The sequence below is a fragment of the Cyrtonyx montezumae genome, unplaced genomic scaffold, assembly GCF_038088225.1.
Source record: "Cyrtonyx montezumae isolate F1298 unplaced genomic scaffold, pur_monq_1.0 scaffold_14, whole genome shotgun sequence".
Taxonomy (NCBI): Eukaryota; Metazoa; Chordata; class Aves; order Galliformes; family Odontophoridae; genus Cyrtonyx; species Cyrtonyx montezumae.
The window spans coordinates 6949955-6968152 of record NW_027071870.1 but is presented as its reverse complement, the minus strand read 5'-3'; the positions used below and the strand labels follow the sequence as shown (position 1 = coordinate 6968152).

The window sequence follows — 18198 nt, the reverse complement described above, 5'->3', positions numbered from 1 at the left end:
GTTATGACTCAAAAGTTGGGAGTGTTAATAACTCCCTTGTAAGCAGTTGTTTCTGTTGTTCAGACTGCTGCCTTATAGCAGTTTTGATGCACTTTGGAGGGTTTTATACCCAGCAGACAATAAATATCATCCGTAAATGTATGTGCAGTCACAGACTAGATGCTGGTGGCTGCTGTTCTTGATCACTGCACAGTCTGGTTATCCCCACTATGTAAATGCACAACTGCATAGACATCAGAGTGTGGCTTCCATAAGATGAACTTGCAGGGTTCTTTCTTGATACAAATGGACAGCAGTTGATGTTCAGTACATATGAATTCAAAATGTAATTGAAGGCATGTGGGTTATGTAACGTATTAATGTAACCTTCATTTTACTAACTCTTTTCTTTTGTGAGGAAGCCTAGAGCAAAAACCTGCCTTGAATAGGGTTTAAGAATTTAATAAGAAATTGCAGCTTCCTCTGGTACTCTGTGCCCCACTAGGACCTAGGATGCCTCAAGCTGACTTTCAGACATTTTGTGCCTTCATAACTAAAAGACTGTGGTTCTGCGTGCAAGGAAAGGAAAGGCGTAATGTTCTCTGTTTTCACAGCTGAGACACGCTGCAGTTTAGCTGGAGTGTCAGCCAAAAAAGTCAGCTTGTAATAAGGTTTACTTGCCAGTGACAGCAAATACTTTCTGCAATTCATATTCCGAATTCCAGAGCAGGATGCCATGTGATTTTGTTATATCCCTGTTGCAGCAGTAGGAAAAAGGGAGTTGCTGTTAGGTATTATGATACAACAGCTGCTGATACTCATGTAGGCTAAACTTAACTGTACAGCTACCAGTGAAGACTAATTCCTAAATAATATTCCTTTAGTTTCTGCTGTAATCCAGATGAAGTGAATGGGGGCACTCCTTTTATATTTGAATTGCTAGACTAGTTCTTAAAATGTAATAAAGTGTAGAATATCTATGTAGAATTACATGCAGAAGGGCTTGTAGACATGAGATGAAGACCTTGTCTTCTATGCAGATGTAGTCAGAAATATAATTTTCACAATTCAGAAGGGGAAGTATATACTGTTATTTAATGGAAAAAATGTGCATGAGAGACAGTTTATTTGCAATACAGAGATTTGGACCCCTTAGGGAAGCCAGAATGTCAGAAAAGAGATTGCCCTGAAGAAAAATGTAATGGAATTGACTGTTCCAACATTCCTTGAAGTATGATGAGTTATGGAATAGGCCTTAATTAATGAATGACCTGACACACAGACTGTGATGGGAGAGGCAGTTTGCTAGTACTTCCCAAATTCCTGCTTCACCCAGTATATTGTATGGACTACTCATTCAGCTTTGACCAATATTAATATTATTAATATTCCTTCATGCAAATCAGGAATTTTGGTACAGGTGAGAATTTAGTGTTTGTCCTCTGGAATAACTGACATATGAGATGGACCCTTCTACAAGGAAAACAAATGACAAAATAAAATACAAGACTCCATGTGGTGTTAGATTATATTTTTTTATTCCTTTCAAGATTTCTTTGACATATGCTGAACAGCTACATGTGATTTTCTGTTGTAATTTACTTCAAAATCCAATTTCAATTTATAAGAAACTCCTGTTAAAAGCTATAATTATATGATTCTGCATTCCACACAATAATCTACTTCAGTATGTATTGTGGGTACATATATTTAGGCTTAATTATTGATGGATGATAAAATGATATAAAATGATCATGCTTAAAGCAGTCTATTTGTCTAATCATGACACTAATGAAGCATGGTTTAAAACATTTTGTGTTATCTTTTGTAATAAGTCAGTAAGTAGTCTTGAGAGTAGAAATGATTTTTTGTACCATAAATATTTAGTTATTTTAAATACAATATTATTCATTTTGTTGATTTTCTTTTTCCCAGAGCCATTTTTTTTTCCCCCAGGTATTTGATGTTTACATGGCTTATTGGTTATATCTTTATAATGTAGGTTATGGAAACTTCCTAAGCTTGTAATGTTCTGAATTTACCATGGACTCCAAATAGTTCAGAGCTTCTAATGAGGTCAATTAACAGGACAGGTATTTATTAGCACCCTGTGTGAATTAGGCCATAATTCCTGGTTTTTATTTCAACAACCTAATTATATCTGGGTTTGATATTCCAATTTACTAACGAATACCGACTCCTGTTATGGATAGTATGCAGACAAACTGCTGCTTCTGACAGAGCACCACTGAGAGCAAACTGCTAGCTAGGACATCTGTGAAAGCAGCCTTACTGACAAGCAAAGGGCAAGAAAAAGGAAAAGCAGGGGAAAAAAAAAGGAAAGAAATGAAGGGAAAGCTACAGTATGCACAGGAGAAAATGCCACGATGTGTTACTGTGTTATTCTCGACAGTCCTAAAAACAGCACTGTTCTGTATCAGGTCTCAGCATCTCCAGTCTTCAGGTTAGTGGTTTTTGCATGTTTATGCAGTTTGACTTACTCCCAGCAAATTTAACTGTGTTGTACTACTCCTCCTGTCTCCAAAATAACAGAACTCTATAAAAGATAAGAAAATCATTTTAAAGTGAAGCAGAATACATGTTGCCATTTTCTAGCCTATTTGAGATGTTATGCTAAACAATTTCACTTCAGAGTTGAATGGAAATTTTTCAGTGTTCTTCATCAGAAGATAGCATTTTAATGCATTTTTTTATATACAGGAATGGCTCACTTGTGATTGATGTCACAGCGATAAAAAATAGTTTATTCAGTTTTGAGATTGTTGAGGTTATATCTTGACTTCTTTGTAAAATTGAAACCAGCTTTATGTTGAAATATGTTTCACTCTGAAGAGTAACGTAAATTGTAATAAAGATTTACGTTGATAAAAATTAAATCTAGGTCTTCTGAAATGTTTACCAGATATTTTCTTTGCTTGATTTTTTAAAATTTCCTTTTACATAAACCTCTGTGATTTTTTTTTATTTTATTTTTTTTTAACTTTTTGGGACAGGAGCATTTTTGGCAATGAATTCTGCACTGTAAAATCACTCCTGAGATTTCCCTGATATTGCTTCTATCACTGAACTTTTCTGGTTGTTCTTTATACTCCTGTGGATGTTTTTTAAAAAAATTAAATTATGTCCTGTAGAGTCACTGTCTTTTGAGTTGGAGGGGACTGTTAAAGGTTATCTTGTCCAGCTTGCCTCTGATGAGCAGGGTCGCCTACACTAGATCAGGTGCTCAGAGCCCTGTCCAGCCTGACCTTGAGTGTCTCCAGGGATGGGGCATCCACCACCTCTCTGGGCAATCTGTGCTGGTGCCTCATTGCCCTTATTGTAAGAAACTTCTTATATCCAATCTAAATCTTCATTCTTTTAGTTTGAAACCTTTTCCCTAGAGAATATCCCCTTCTTGCTCAGTACTGTGGGGATGCTGCAGAGTTCTGTACCTCATCTCCTCTTCACCCTCTCTAACATCTCTGAGAGTCCTTACCAGTCTTTAAGCTAATGGAACAGTTAATGCACCTTTGTAATGCAGACCACATTATGTCTCACCAGAGGCAGAACATCTATTTGACCTGTTTCTTCAGTATCTTTTCTTAATGTCAAGCAACCAGCTTATACTAGCTACATCCAACTTAATCATGCTTAAACTTCCATTTCAAATACTGTGGTCTAGGATATGAAGAACCTAAAATATACCTTGCATGCTAGCACACAGAAGCATTTAGTTGGGATGCAGTTTGGACCTGAGTGTTGTGACATCTGGAGGGAGGCATCTGTGAGAGGCTCAGTTCTGCTGTGATCTAAAGTCAGAGCTCAAAGAGAACCAGGGTCTGTGGGAACTTATTGGCACAATGGAGCCAGTCTAGCAGTTTGCTGCCTTCTGCTGCCTGTGGACTTGGGTATCTGATCTTGCCTCCTCTCTTGCACTGCATGTGTTGCTGGTCTGATCTCTTTCTGAACTAAGCATCCCTTGGTGAGTGGTGGGGATCAGGTGTCACCTCATGCCTCCTGCGGAATTCTTCCAAAAAAGCACTTAACTGTGGACTAAGCAAAGAATGAACTTTAGCATATCATCTTTAAAAGTCTGCTAAAATCAAACCTGCCATAGCAGCAGAGCCACTTCTCTTTTCATGCCTTTCACTATCTTTCCTCATAGTATTTGTCTTGCCTTACTTGCTGCCAAGGTATCAGATCTTATTTCTGATTAGCCTGTGATATAGGCTTTCTTTAAAACTCTCTTTAAATTATCATTTGACTACAATTGTTTCTTATATACAGCTGCTGATGTTTTGACAGAATGTATACTTCTGCAGAATTAGTGTACTAGGCTTCCTTAAATCTCTCCTCAAAACTGTTTGTCAGAATGCTTGTTGGCTACCACTATGCTGTGCTGAGTGCATCTCAAGAACTTGTGCAACAACATACGCAGCAAGGGAAATAAACAGGAGGAATTACAGGGTGGGCAGTTGCCCAGAGAGGTTAGTGAAATCTTCATCTGGAATTCAGAATTGACTGCACAAAGCTCCAAGCAACATAACCTGTCTTCAAGACTGGCCCCAATTTTAACAGGGAGCAGCCTCTGCAGATCAGTTCCAACCTTAACTTTTCTATCATAACCTTTATTATTTTGTTGGTACTCTTGTACTCTGTTGTCTCTTTGGTTCCACTTTTGATTCCTTTATTTGTTTTCAAGCTCTCTGAAACTGTGTCCCTGTTTCTTATGTATAATATTATATATCATGATTTCTATAAAAATATATTAAAACTTGTAATATATAAAGAAATATCCCTTTCTTAATAGCCCTCCTGGCCCCAGTGTCTGTTTGGCACTCACTTTTCCTGTCTTTAGTCAGGTTAATCAGTATCTTTTCATCAGAGTTCTTGCTGACAACTTCAGTGGGACAGCACTGGAAGAGAAATACTACTTCATCAAATAAGGGTAGCTGAATAAGGTCCAGAGTGATGTCAGGTGCATTATTGTGGAAGTAATTTTGTTTTTTGAATTGAATTCAGTTAGATTTGGGAAAGGGGGAAACTTGAAAATATTCAAATATGCTGGCTTTGCTCAGGGGTGATAAGGTACCACTTTGTTCAAGGATGTGATTGGTAATGCGAATTGTAACCCAAAGCTCATTAAATGTTTTAATGTTGGAGAGCAGCAGCCAACACCTGGTAAAAGTGATGGTAAGAAAAAAAAGCACTGAGTGGGAGTGAAACTGAAGTTACCACGATTACATTTTCTGGGGATGTCTTTTAAAAGTTGTCTGTTGTTATTCCTCACTACCTTCAAAACAGCAGGAACAGTTAACCCAAAGGCTGTGAATCCTTACGTGTGGATTTGTATATCTCAGAAATGGTTGAGGGGGTTGTGCACTTTGAGCAATGACCCATCCACCTAAGTACTCCAGAAGTGTGCTCTTACATGTAGACCTCCCCATGTACCACTACATCACTGCTTTGACATTGCTCCATGGATTTTCTGCTCTATTCACCATAGGTGAATGATTTCTAAAGCAAGAGCAGAAGAAATAAGGAATTGGAAACTGTGAGAGAGAGATTTTCTAAAGAATGCAAGGGCTGCTGTGGGTGATGCAACCTGCAGAGAAGAATCCAGCAGAAAGGCAAAACAGAAGGACCTAAATATATGTGGAGCAGCAGCCACATGTTTTAGGGGAACTATTCCGTAGCACAGAGATGCATGATAGTGCCATATTCCAGCTTTACTGCACTTTTATGTCCCTCAGAAAATCTAAAGACACAAACTAGTAATTACTGCTGTCCTTTTTCTTTCTGCTCTGTCATATTGCTGTTGTTATTGCAATGTTTTAGTGAGTTCTTTGCATTCTTTGTAGCTTGGTAGTGATTCCATGAGTAGAGATAACACCAAAGCATGAAATGAGATAAATGCTTAAGAATGAATAATGTCTATAAGAACAAGTGAAGGAGTTATTATTTTGCATATGATCCAGAAAACGGTGTGGACTACAGTAAATGGTGAAAATGCAGTAGTTAACTGCGTGGATATATAGTTTTACTGTGGATTATCTAAGTTTTGCTATACAGGGGATTTCAAGAGAGTGTTGGTAAAACACTGTATCTTGGAAACTGCCTTTTAAATTCTTTTTCTTTTCAGCATAAACTATTATAAACTTTTTTTAAACTTTGTAACTGTGTAGTACTCTCTTGATTATTCCTTTCCTATTTTCACAGCCTGACCTTTTTATTTCATGGTTGTTCTCAAAGCATGTCACTGTTTGCTGTCTGCTGCAGTGCCTTGATACCAACTATCATTCTTTAAGTTTCTTCTGTTTCTTGGAGGCATATTTGTGTTTGTCTTCTGTCGTGTTCATTCATTTCCTCTCTTTTCTCTAAGGAAGCAAAGAAAGAAAGAAAGAAACAAACAAACAAACAAAAAAACCTATAGTAAGCAAAATAAGATAAATTCCTTCTAGGAGGTAATTTAAAATAAGTATCTGTCTTAATTCATAAATTCAGAAAGACAAAAAAATAAAAAAAAAAAGAGAAAGTTTTGATACATCAGAATGCATCTGGTAAAGTCTTAATGCAACAAGAAAAAGCTTCTACCTATACTAGTGGGAGCAATGGTCAGCCCTCAGATCCCTCACCAATAAATCTGGCTTCAGCTAAATGAATTTTGTGTTCCACCACTGTGTTTTATTGCCCCCTTAGGTTAACTAAAACCATTGTTTTTGCTGCTGCTGCAGTCAGCAATGTTACAGAACTTTTTACTTTGATCTGAACCAAAAGATTGCAGGTAACTATGGATAATGGTGATGAAGGAAAGTCAAACTCTTTTGCCTGCATCATTTAATCTCACTTTGAACTATTTTTATGTCACTAAAAACACAGCTCCAAACTGATGTCTCTTCACTGATATGTTTATTTTGTGCTTCTCAGCTGTCTTCCAAATAGACAACTGACTGAAGGTTGCTTAACACTTTTTCTTAAATGTTTTCTGAAAAAATAATGTATATTTTCTTTAATTTTTTTTGCAGCCCTAATGTGGCATTCTTTTAATGGGAAAAAGTGTGGAATTATTCATTCAACACTGATTTCAAATATGCTCTCTCAATAAGACTGATGGATACTTATTGAAGCTATGTGATCCTTGAAATTCCTCCTTTTGTTTGTCTAGAATGTTCTCAGATACTTTCAAGAATCTTCAGTGCTTTGGAAGATGTGTTTTATTTTCTTGGGTTTACGTTTTCTGCCGTTGCAGGGAAAATAGTGACTTTGAGACAATTTGACAGAATTCTCTGTTTGTGAGAAGCTGATTGCAAAAGAGGAAAGCATATCTCAGACCCACTGCTGATGAGTGTCACAGGGGTGGGAGGCATGGGTTACTCTCCCCAAAATAAACTTGTCAGCTTGGAGAATATAATGAAGTAAACCATTAAACTGATGGGATGATTGGTAGGAATTAAGAAAGATCCATTTGGGGGAAGGAATCATGATTCAACAGTTTCTCCTGGCACCTTCACTTCTTTTAGGAAGAAGGAAGGGATGCTCAGGATAGGTTGTCCTTGCCAGGGAAGAGCCACAGACCTCTGTGGCTGCAGAGGAATCGAGATGCTGACTGATCAGCAGCCAGTGCCTGCTTCAGGTACTGCTTCCTGTGAAGTTAAAATGTTCAAGCTGTGCTTGGTTTTCAACCCACATGGCAAATTTACTGCTGGTATGGGGAGATGAGGCTCTGTTGTTTCCTATGAAGTGGCCTATGTTTATGCTGGTGGTGGTTTAGATAAAATATATTCATTCTGGCTTGATCACAGAGCCTTTGATTAAATTATATTTTTCTCTATTTCCTCACAAAGGACTATATCTGGTCATGTGCAAATATCTTGAAGCAACACTGAAACATAAATTATTTGATGAACTACTCAGGACTATTCACTTAATGCATGATAATCCTGTGAGTGTGTTAACAAGCAGCAATTCTGTGATGATTAAACTGCTTTAAAATGTCTTTGTACTCATATGTCATTAGAATGAACTTGGCACTTCTAAAACATCCATTATTCATCATGTTCCAGTGTTGCATCTGACTGTGTATCACTTTAATTTCACTCACTTAACAAAGCAATCTATTCATTACAATAGTTTGCAACATATTTTCTAAATCAGAAAAAATCTGGTTAAATATGCAGTGTTACTCATCATGAAAAATACAGTAGAGTGAAAAATAACATCCCAAATCATAATTACATAGTGAATTTGAATATGCCAAGTAAAACTAAATGGACATCTTAAGAAAAAACTTTGTTGAAATCAATAATGCTGTTAGCTGGTTGTGTAAAACACTTTGCTGAAAGCATAAAGCTGACTTTTCTACTAGAAATATTTCATTAAATAGTATCTCAGTAGTCTGTGTTGATCTGCTGTCGTAATCACTCATGAAGGAGACAAGGACAGAGCATTATTAGTGCAGACAGAAATACAACAATATATTGTCACATATATATTTTACTTTTTTTTTTTTCCTTTTCCTTCTTTATTTGTTTATTCTGCAATGTCTGGGTCCTGCAATTCCTTGTAAATGCCACTAAATCCTATATTAATTTTGATCCTGCCTCAGTCAGTGTGTGATCACTGCTCAGCCCAGCACACCCAAGCCAAGTATCTCACAAAGCTTCAGACTGCTGAGGTGACTTCTGCATGAAAATTTTTCACTTGTGGGCTGTATGATCTCAAAATGATGGCTTTTGTCAGAAGAGTTAGTAGAGTACAGGATAAATGAACCAGAAGGAGTTACTTATGCTTTCCTAGCAAACAACATATTTAAGGAGTCCTTGGTTGTATTAACTCTTTCAGTGGCTCTTGATACAATGAAAGTATGGGTATTAATCATTACCTATGGATAATAGAATACCTAAAATAGAACTGATAAAATAGTGGGAACAAAATGTGTGTTGAAAAGAAGTAGTTGTGTGGTTAAGAGAAAGACAGTGAAAGAGATGGACTTGGAAAGATTCAAATAACCACTGATCTCTGTGCTTGGCAAATAATGGAATCAGAGTGAACTAAGAAACCCAGCTGAGGACTCACAGGATTACATTCTTTTTGTTTGCTTTGAGTCAGTTTTTCTTTGTTCACAGACCAGTAGGTAAGAGTTAGTTTGCATAGAGTTAGGAATTAATCATAGTTATTTCTTGATTAGAAAACATTTGAAATGTTTCAGCATATAGATTATCATTCTTCCCTTGAAAAAATGGCTGTTTATGGCACATGATATTTGGTGTGTCATCTGTGGCAATATCAGTGCTGTGTTAGTGGTGTCTGAAGACTCAGGATGCCTTTTTATAGTCAGACTCCTCAAGGTATGTTAAGCTTTTCCTTCCATCTAACCTTGATAGTGTTTGTGGATATATTGCTATGGCTTTGCCTATATTTATTTATAATTCAACATATGGAAAGCTTTATGTTATGCATGCAAATAATTCTGAATTCACTATTTCATACAGAGGAATTGTTATTTACAGTGCTAATAATCTAAAGGTTCTACACATTTTTAGATGAAACCCTTCCACTGACGTGTGTCTGTTTCTTTACCACACAGCCCCCGTTCTCCCTGGGGCATATCAGCAAAGCCAGTCCCAAGGATATGGATACATGCACCAGACCAGTATGTCATCTATGAGGTCAGTGCATTCACAGCCTCATTCAGCGGGCCTGGTGAGTATTGGATTTAATAACCAATTATGCTTGGCAAGCAATGTTATCAACCATTGTGAAACTTCTCAAATACGAGTGAATTGGTCTCTTGAGTTCTACAGTTGGACTACCTACCTGACTGTCCTAATTTAAGTCATAGTCCAAATATAGGAGAGTTATTAAGTGGCTGAGGGCAGTGACAAGAACTTTAATGTCAGGATGTAGTATAAAAATGTACTTAACGATCTCCAGAAGGCAGAAGAGTACATGTATCTTCTACCTGAGAAAAGCAGTAAATGCTTGGATAGTACAGGGTGAGCTTTTATGTTACACTGTGATGAAATCGGACTCCTAGTGTAGGGTGAAAAACATAGATTTCTTAAGATCATTCTGTTGGCATAAAGTTGTTTAAATTTTTTTGATTTAATCATTTTGTACTAGGAGACTTTCTGCCGTCCTTATTACTCATCTTGTATAAAACTTAGATTAGATTCTGTATTGGTGTGCCCTTTCTAATTCAACAGAACAGTCATGTACCCACTTGTGTTTGATCCAAATTGCGTTACGCTGTCGGGAAATTGAAAAAAAGCTTTATCACCGAACTATGGCCACAATCACAAAGTTCCTGATTGTGGTGAATGGGAATATAAAACTGGAATGAATTTTTAGTTCTGAAAGAAATGTGAAGGAGAACTGAGTAGGTATGCAGCTAATGTTTTTCTTTGGACATGGGAAGGGAGGGACAGAGGGAGTGTTGAGCATTTTTCTGTTTGAACACTCTGTATATGAAGTTATATTTTAGTTGTTACCATATTTTTGTTACCATATCACTGCATACAGACTTTGCAGTGCAGATTTCATCACCTTTTACCATAATAATATCAACTTGTGTAACTGTTTAAATTGGTGTATATTCACTACCTCTTTCACCTTGTTTAGAGGTGAAGTATTTAATTCTGAACGAAACCTAAAGCTTAATAGAGAAAGGAAGTTTTGTTGAGCTGGAAGAAAAAATGAGTTGTCCTTTTGACAAGAAATTGTATTTTCTTTAAAACTGAAACTCTATAGTATTTTATATTATAAAGGTGGTTTGGGGATGATTGTTTTCTCAGCTGCTTTGGAGCTGAGGGGGCTAACAACTGGGAGTTCTAGTATTCAGTTAACTGCATCTTTGGGTGAGCCAATAACCTGAGAAACTCTTTGGGTGCCTGCATGACAGCTGTGAGATTGTTGGTGCTGGAATCAGCCTTTCATTTCAAAGGATATCTCAAGGTACTTTGGAAGCTGACTGATTTACCAGGCAGAGCGAAAAAAGTGGGGGAGCTGGAAGCCTGGGCTTTGCCAGCAGGTTTGCTAGTGAGTGGGAAGCAAAGCTAACTGCCTTCAAATGCTGGAATGGAGATGCCTGAAAATCTAGAAATCCATTTAGCAAACTTTATAGCTCTGTGAGTAGGTAGAAAGCATTATTTCAATCAGATTGAGAATCGTCATTTGCCTCCTTTCATAACTGGAATGTGAAGGTAACAAGAAATGGAAGGGAGTGAAGTTAAAATATTTGAAATATGAAGAATAGACTGAGTCCCTTCAGCAGTATTTTTTATCCTTTTTGTGAAACAGTGTTGTTACTTGACATTCTTTTGAGCTGTTTATCATGGGAAAAAAACAAAACCAATGAGTGTTGTGGTTTGAACTAATTGTGTTGCTGTTTGAGTGAGTTTCTTTGAAGACAAGAAACAGAACATTTCTGGAGGGAGAAAATCAAGCACTGCTCTCCTGGTGCTGCCTGCTAACTTGGCAGCCTGGTGAGGAAGACAGCCCTAATCTCACCACCCTCGGGGTGACTACTCTGCTCCAAGAGAGGCATATCTGACACAATTACAAAACCGGTGTGCTCCCTTGTCTTTCTGCTGTCACATCAAAAGACTTTACTTTAGCCTGTGCAACTTGTCCATATGTGCATGGCAAGTTACACTCAGCTGTTAGAATGGCACAAAGGTGTCTCAGAGCCCCTGGCTGGGGGCTGGGGATGTGCTGAAGTGCAGAGATTCATGCAGACTGAAGATTGATGGCAGCCTGTGATCCTAACACAGTTTCTGAGTTTTGTTTTTTTTCTTGTATGAATTGTGTTATTTATGATTCTCAGCTTTTGCTGACTTTCTACAAGCAGTTTTGCATAATGGGCTGTATTAAATTGTTGCTCACTGTACAGAATGGTTTGTAACAGCTCCCTGAAGGTTTCAGGAAGGCTGTGTTTACCTCTTTGGAAAACAGCAGTGTGTTCTGAACCCTTCAGATGTCTAAAAGTGGTGGGAAAACAGAATCCACATTGCAGGTTGGTTTTCCCTGTTAGCTGCTCTGTCTGAAGGCCACTGCAACTGCTACTGTTCCTGACAAGGTCTGATCCAGAAGATTAGGATAAACAGATGGATGAATTGGAAATATGCATGTGTTATCTCATGTCTGGGTGCGAAGCTGGGAGTATGACAGTTAGACTTCAGTGCTTCATAAGTACGAAGCTTACTGGTTTTTTTTCTAAGCAGAAGCTACAGATTAGACCTTTGGAAGGAGGAGATAAGAGCCTGTTTGACCCCAACCTTTTCTTATATCCTCTTTTGCTCTCAGACCTGCTAAATTCACTACTGACAGAGGAATAATTCACTAAAATGCATTCTAAAAATCTCTGCTTTCAGTCCTTTAAGCATGGTAATTCTCAATTATATAGCCCTGACTACATTCTGAAGTGATAATTAGGCATTAAAATCTAACAGGATTATTATGGAGATTTCTCCTGACAGCCATTTAGCACCTAATTAGGTGTTAAGGCCATAAATTTAGGTTTCTCAGAAGCATTTAGGGCCCTAATAATTTTTTTTTTTTTTGTAAGTTTAAAATTACCATGGTGTCTTCACACCTTTGCCACCACAAAGGAGACAGCAGCAGTATGTGCTACATCGTGATGTTTTAAAGACAGAGACCATCCTTTCTGGCTAAGCAAATTCTCTGATTTTTCCAGTGTGTGTTAGTCTTATAATACACTTAACTTCTTCTCCTGTCTTTGCCCATCTAAAGGAGACATCTTAAGGATGACTCAAAGGAAAATTCATTCTCTGACTCTTGCCACATATGAACTTAGCACCATTCATATTAAATGGATACTTTTTTTTGAACCAAACTAGTTAAAAGGACTAACTGCTGCTGAGCTTCTTATAGTAGCATATCTTTCACTGGTTTCGTAGTTAGTTTCAAGGGTCAGAGGAGGTCATTTGAAATAGTTGGAAAAAATAAGATTTTTAGAGGCAGAGACCATTCCCTGGGGTCTTTTGACCACTTGGTTTTTGGCTTGTGAATCTCGAGAGGATTTTTTTTTTTAGGTGATAGAACTCTTCCAATTGTTTTCTTTGTGGTTATTTTTTAAAATCTATTTTTTATATCGCCTTCCATGTACCCTTGGAAGTTGTGGAAGAACTACTAAGAATCATACACCTCAGGCTGAAAATCAGTTTTGCGTACAGCTATAACTGTGACTTGGGCAGTAACATTATGAGGCAAAGAAAAATTGCATGGAGTAAGATATAAGTACAGTTTAGAGTAGGCTTGTCAGATAAGGTAGCAGTCAAACAGGAGTTACTTCCTCTAATTTTTAACCGTTGTACCAATGATAAAGCCAGAGATAAGACCAAAAAGTGCATTTTTTTTGCATGGAAACAGTAATTAGTTGCCCTATTAAGCTTGGGTTAGATGATCTCACATGATGAACAGATGACCTAGTCACTGTGTGTATGCAAAATTCCATCATTTGTGGAAATCGTTTCATTAAAAAACAAACTCAAATACCATATATCAGATGGAACTTAAACTAATCCAGAGTTGTATTCCTCTGCTAGGAAAATACTTTATCAGAAAAATTCATCTAGATATTGTAAAATATAAAAATGTATATATCTGGTAGGGCAGTTGGTTACTATCAGTGATGCTTGAATTGCTCTTCATTTCATCTGAGAGACAGGGAAAGGAAAAGAAAATGCTCTTGGGAATTTAAGAATGAATAAACGATAGCATTTTGTAAATTGTCAGTGGTAATAAATACTCCATTTAGAAAGAAATTGGAAATCTTTGCTTACAGCTGACAGAAATGTAGAAGAATTTGTCTTAGCTAACTACAGAAATTCTTGTTCTATTTAGATCAGCCTTTTATCTGAGTATGTAAAAATGAATGCTATAAACATCATTTTTGCAGACTTTTACATTTTTTCTCTTGTTTTCATTAGTCAATAAAAATATTTGTAATTCTTGATTTAGAGTAGATATCCAATGTGATGAAGGACATTCGAAGAGATGACAAATTAATGATATGTACTGAAGATACAGAAGAAGCTTTTTGGGAATTATTCAGATAGGCTATAGTAACTTGCCAGGGCAGGACATAGAAATGTTACTAGTCAATATATGAAACAACAGCTGGAATATTTCAGGAGACAGTGAGTAGTCTTGTATTTGTTTACATGAGGGCTTCAGTCTGTAGATTCACAAAAGTGATTATTCTGGCACTCAGAAAAAGCAACTATATTATTTGAATAGGGTAAGAGGTGTATTGCTTCTATTCAACAGATAATTTGTGTGATTTCTGTCTCTGCCCTGCTCCCTCTGTTCTTTTTCCTGCTCTTGGAGTGGTAGTAAAGAAGAGAGAGAGAAACTATTTCTGCTTAGGCCTGAGACTTTACAAATTTGTTTTCTTTCCCTCAACAGAGAACATACAGAGCTATGTACGACTACAGTGCTCAAGATGAAGATGAAGTTTCCTTCAGGGATGGTGACTATATCATCAACGTGCAACCAATTGATGATGGCTGGATGTATGGTACTGTTCAGAGAACTGGGAAAACTGGAATGCTTCCAGCAAATTATATTGAGTTTGTTAACTGATTTTTGTCTCTAGTCCTTTGAGCTTTGTTATGATTTACTCAAAATCTAATCTTTTAGAAAAAGTCAGATTAATCTTTTAAGATCACATGTTCATTACTTTATCACCACTATGAGGGTTTGCATTCTCACTCAGAGTCCAATTTAGAGTCCTTTAAATCAGGATGACTAACAACAAGAGCTTTGAAAACAGCATGGCTTACAACAATGCTCCCTCAAAATAAAATAAAAACCAAACACATATATGGAAGCCTGCTGATCCTATAAAATCAATTAGCTGTAGAGGGGAAATACCTTTTCCCTACATTTCAAAGAGATTGTTTTTCTTTATAGTAACCATAAAATTGATTCACTTCTTATGGGAGATGTTTAATGTTTGAGAAGTTAGAATCCTCATAAAAATTAAAAAGTTAGAGAATTCAGTCATTTGAAATAATGCTGAGTAATACTTTCTTAAAAAACAAACAAACAAACCTACTCCTCATCAGCCTTACAATAAAAAGGTTTATTTTGACAGTAAAAATTTCCCAACTCTCACCTGCATTTATTCCTAGATTACCCATTTTATGTTTTTCACAGTAACCTCTTCTATCAGCTTTGCTTGCATCCTAGTCCATCAGTTAGATCCATGCCTGGTTTCATGGTTCTTCAGTATCTTTCCCACAGAAAATTCCTTGCAGAAATTGTCTAGAGTATAAAAGCTATCAAGTCTTCTGTTTCCTTGAAATAGTACTTTGCATTTAAATATAAACTTCCATTACGGCAATGTTTCTTCCTTTACTTTCTCCTGTACTGCTGTAAATAGTGTGTGTGAGGCCCTGGTGCTGTGCAGTCACACCAAGCATGCAGGCACATCCCTTTTCACATCTTACCACAAGTAACTTGCTTAATGGCTGCCTTGCTAATGAGCTAATGTACCTACCCTGCTGCAGAAATACTTGCACCTCCACTGAGAGTGGAGTAGAGCTCTAGTTATTGTAGTGCATTTCAGCTCAATGGCCTATTTCAGTTTCCTCCAGAATTTTTGATGATCTGCCAGTGAGTTGTATGCTTACAAAACGATTAATGAAGGAGAAACACAACATTTTTTTAATTTAAAATCTATTCTTTTTCTAAGTGAAACTGAAGGGAAAACTAGCCAAACAAAAGTCCAATGTACTGCATTCCATTAAGCTTTGGTTTCCAGTGTGAGTGAAAAACAGTCACAATATTTTGCTGACAGACCTTCGCATTTGCTCCTTGCCCATTAATTTAGGATTAGGAAGTGAAGGAGCCAGGTTTCTGTCTGTGAGGCTGCGAGGAGAGGGTCAGATACCTGGTGACATAACAGACCTTAAGAGAGGTTGTGTCACAGGCTTGGAACACAAGGAAATTCCTTTTGCTTTAAGCGGATGCCAGTAAGGTGCTGTGGTCCCAGATAAAACTGTTAGGAAGGACAGGAGAATTAGTGATTCATGTGGGAACTTTCTCATGTGGATGTATACAAACACAAAGAAATAATGAAGAAATAATGTTTTGGCTTATAATATGATTTGTGATATTCAACCATATGAGAAAGAAGTTAATTTTGTAGTAGCTGTCATGTTGATCCTGCACTGACATCCTTCCATTTCTGAAATGTTAAAGTAGAACTAATTACAGGATTTATAGATAATTTGGTATTTCATATTTCAAAAAATAAGGAAGTTTTCCTTATCTGTTTAAACAACAAAGAAGGAAGATAGTACAGATTTGTTACAGCAACTGAAAGCTGTCAGTGCAAATACTTTATAGCTCCATTTCTGCATACATTTAGGAAGAGTTTAAGCAGTTTTTTTTTTGTTGTTGTTGTTTTTGTTTCTGTTGACAAGGGTCCTGGGCTGCCAAACATAGGATGGGTTGTCTGCATGAGAACCCCCACCCACCCAAAAAAAAAAAGAAAAAAAAAGAAAAAGATTTCGAAGTGGTGCTTTCTTGTTTGCTGCCTAATTTCAAAGCCAAGCATCTAACTTTAATAAATAAAAAAGTGGTTTAAAACCAGGAATGTGAGCCTGTAAACGTGCAATCTGTATGGCTTGCACTGCTGTCATTTAAAATTTGTGAAAGACAAGGGCTGTAACAGACCCTTTTGCATTACCAGTAACTTCCACATAAAATTTAGTAGCTTTGCAAGTCAAATAGATTTTTCAAAAGTCTGCTGTGGTAGGCACAGCTAGAAACTCTCAAAAAAGCAGTCTGTTTATGTATTGGTTTTCATCATCAGCCATCAACAGCAAAGAGAGAAATCCTTTCTTAAAGTGGCTGGCAAATTTTTCTGATGATGCCTGGGGCAGAATTGGATGTCACTTGCTGCTATGCTGCTCTGTTAGTTCTGTAATGCTGACAGCAATACAAACAAGTTAGCAGTTTGCTAACCAGACATGAAAGCAAAGAAATGGAGTGAACAGATATTTTGCATCAAGTTGCAATTTTTAGTCACTTACAAAAAAGCAAGTCTCAACACTAACTTTCTTCCTAAGTGAAGAGATGGCTTCCAGTGTTGAATGTCTAGTGAAAAGTAAATCAGAAAATGAGCATTTGATCTCACTGGAGAACTATGTTGTGCTAAACAACTGAAATAAAATTTCTTTGATGAATTTTGAATATTCAGTAGCCTGGCAAAGCACCTAAAGCAATTGCAAAATAAAGAAGGTCAAGAAAGCGAAGCAGTATGTGAATTATATTTCTCATGAAAGTGGTGTGTCAGCAGAATTGTTAAGATCTGTTTTAAGGTACTTCTTTATGTAGCCAAGTTTTTATGTTATATGTACTCAGTAATTATTGTTCATTTGGAATATTTCCTCTTTTTTAATATAAAACAAATCTTTTTTCCTATTGGACAAATGTGTTCTAAACAGTGCTATCAAAGCCCACAAATTATCTAGTGCTATTTTCAAATTGTTTTATAAGATCTAAAATTTGCAGTGTAGGGAGAATAAGTCAGCAACCAAATTGTGCCAGCATAAACTTTACAAGGCATGTGTTGGAGCCTGTTACATGCAGTGGTATGTAGGGGTGAACAGATGTTGTATGCTGTCCTGTCACCTTTAAAGCGTGTATTCCTTTTTAACACAGCATGTTCTCCTCACTGTGCTTTTTTTCCTGTTAACAACATTTTTCTGGGGAAAATGTTCTAAGGAGTAGAATTTCCCAAGATATTACGAAGTTCAGGCTGGAAGTTATACATTCCCATACATTCCCATAAGCATTTTAGAAACCAGGAAGTTATGCTAACATTCTTACTAATCTATGTATAAATATAGAAAATTACATAGAGCATATTCATACATAAACACAAGAACAAATGGGTGCCTTGCTTTTCATTACTCTTTCTTGCCTGCCTAATCTTCATTTTCTAAACAAAGCTACTTACAGATACTGCGTTTTTCATTATGGAACATTAGCATTTAGTGTTGATGAAACAGGGTTTTCTTGATTACATTTGATGTACCATAAACCACTTCAACAGATTGAGATTTGACAGAGATTCACCTCCCATGGATTGTATTTGTGACAAATGTGTCCATACTGAGTGTTCCTTGGGGATGCCGAAGGTCTCCAATGTTTGGAAAGGGTAATAATTTTAATTTTTATTGTACA

The 18198-nt window shown here is 36.9% G+C and overlaps 1 protein-coding gene across 3 annotated transcripts in view; it reads left to right on the top strand.

Annotated features, from left to right (window-relative positions):
* Positions 1-16375, top strand: part of NEBL (nebulette) — a 239943-nt gene extending 223568 nt beyond the window's left edge. For all 3 annotated transcript variants that reach the window (XM_065731349.1, XM_065731350.1, XM_065731351.1), the window contains 2 exons: positions 9566-9681; positions 14407-16375. In XM_065731349.1, coding sequence (XP_065587421.1) covers positions 9566-9681; positions 14407-14583 — 293 coding nt within the window. In that variant the 3' untranslated portion in view covers positions 14584-16375. The remainder of the gene's footprint in view (positions 1-9565; positions 9682-14406) is intronic.
* Positions 16376-18198: the final 1823 nt, after the last annotated feature.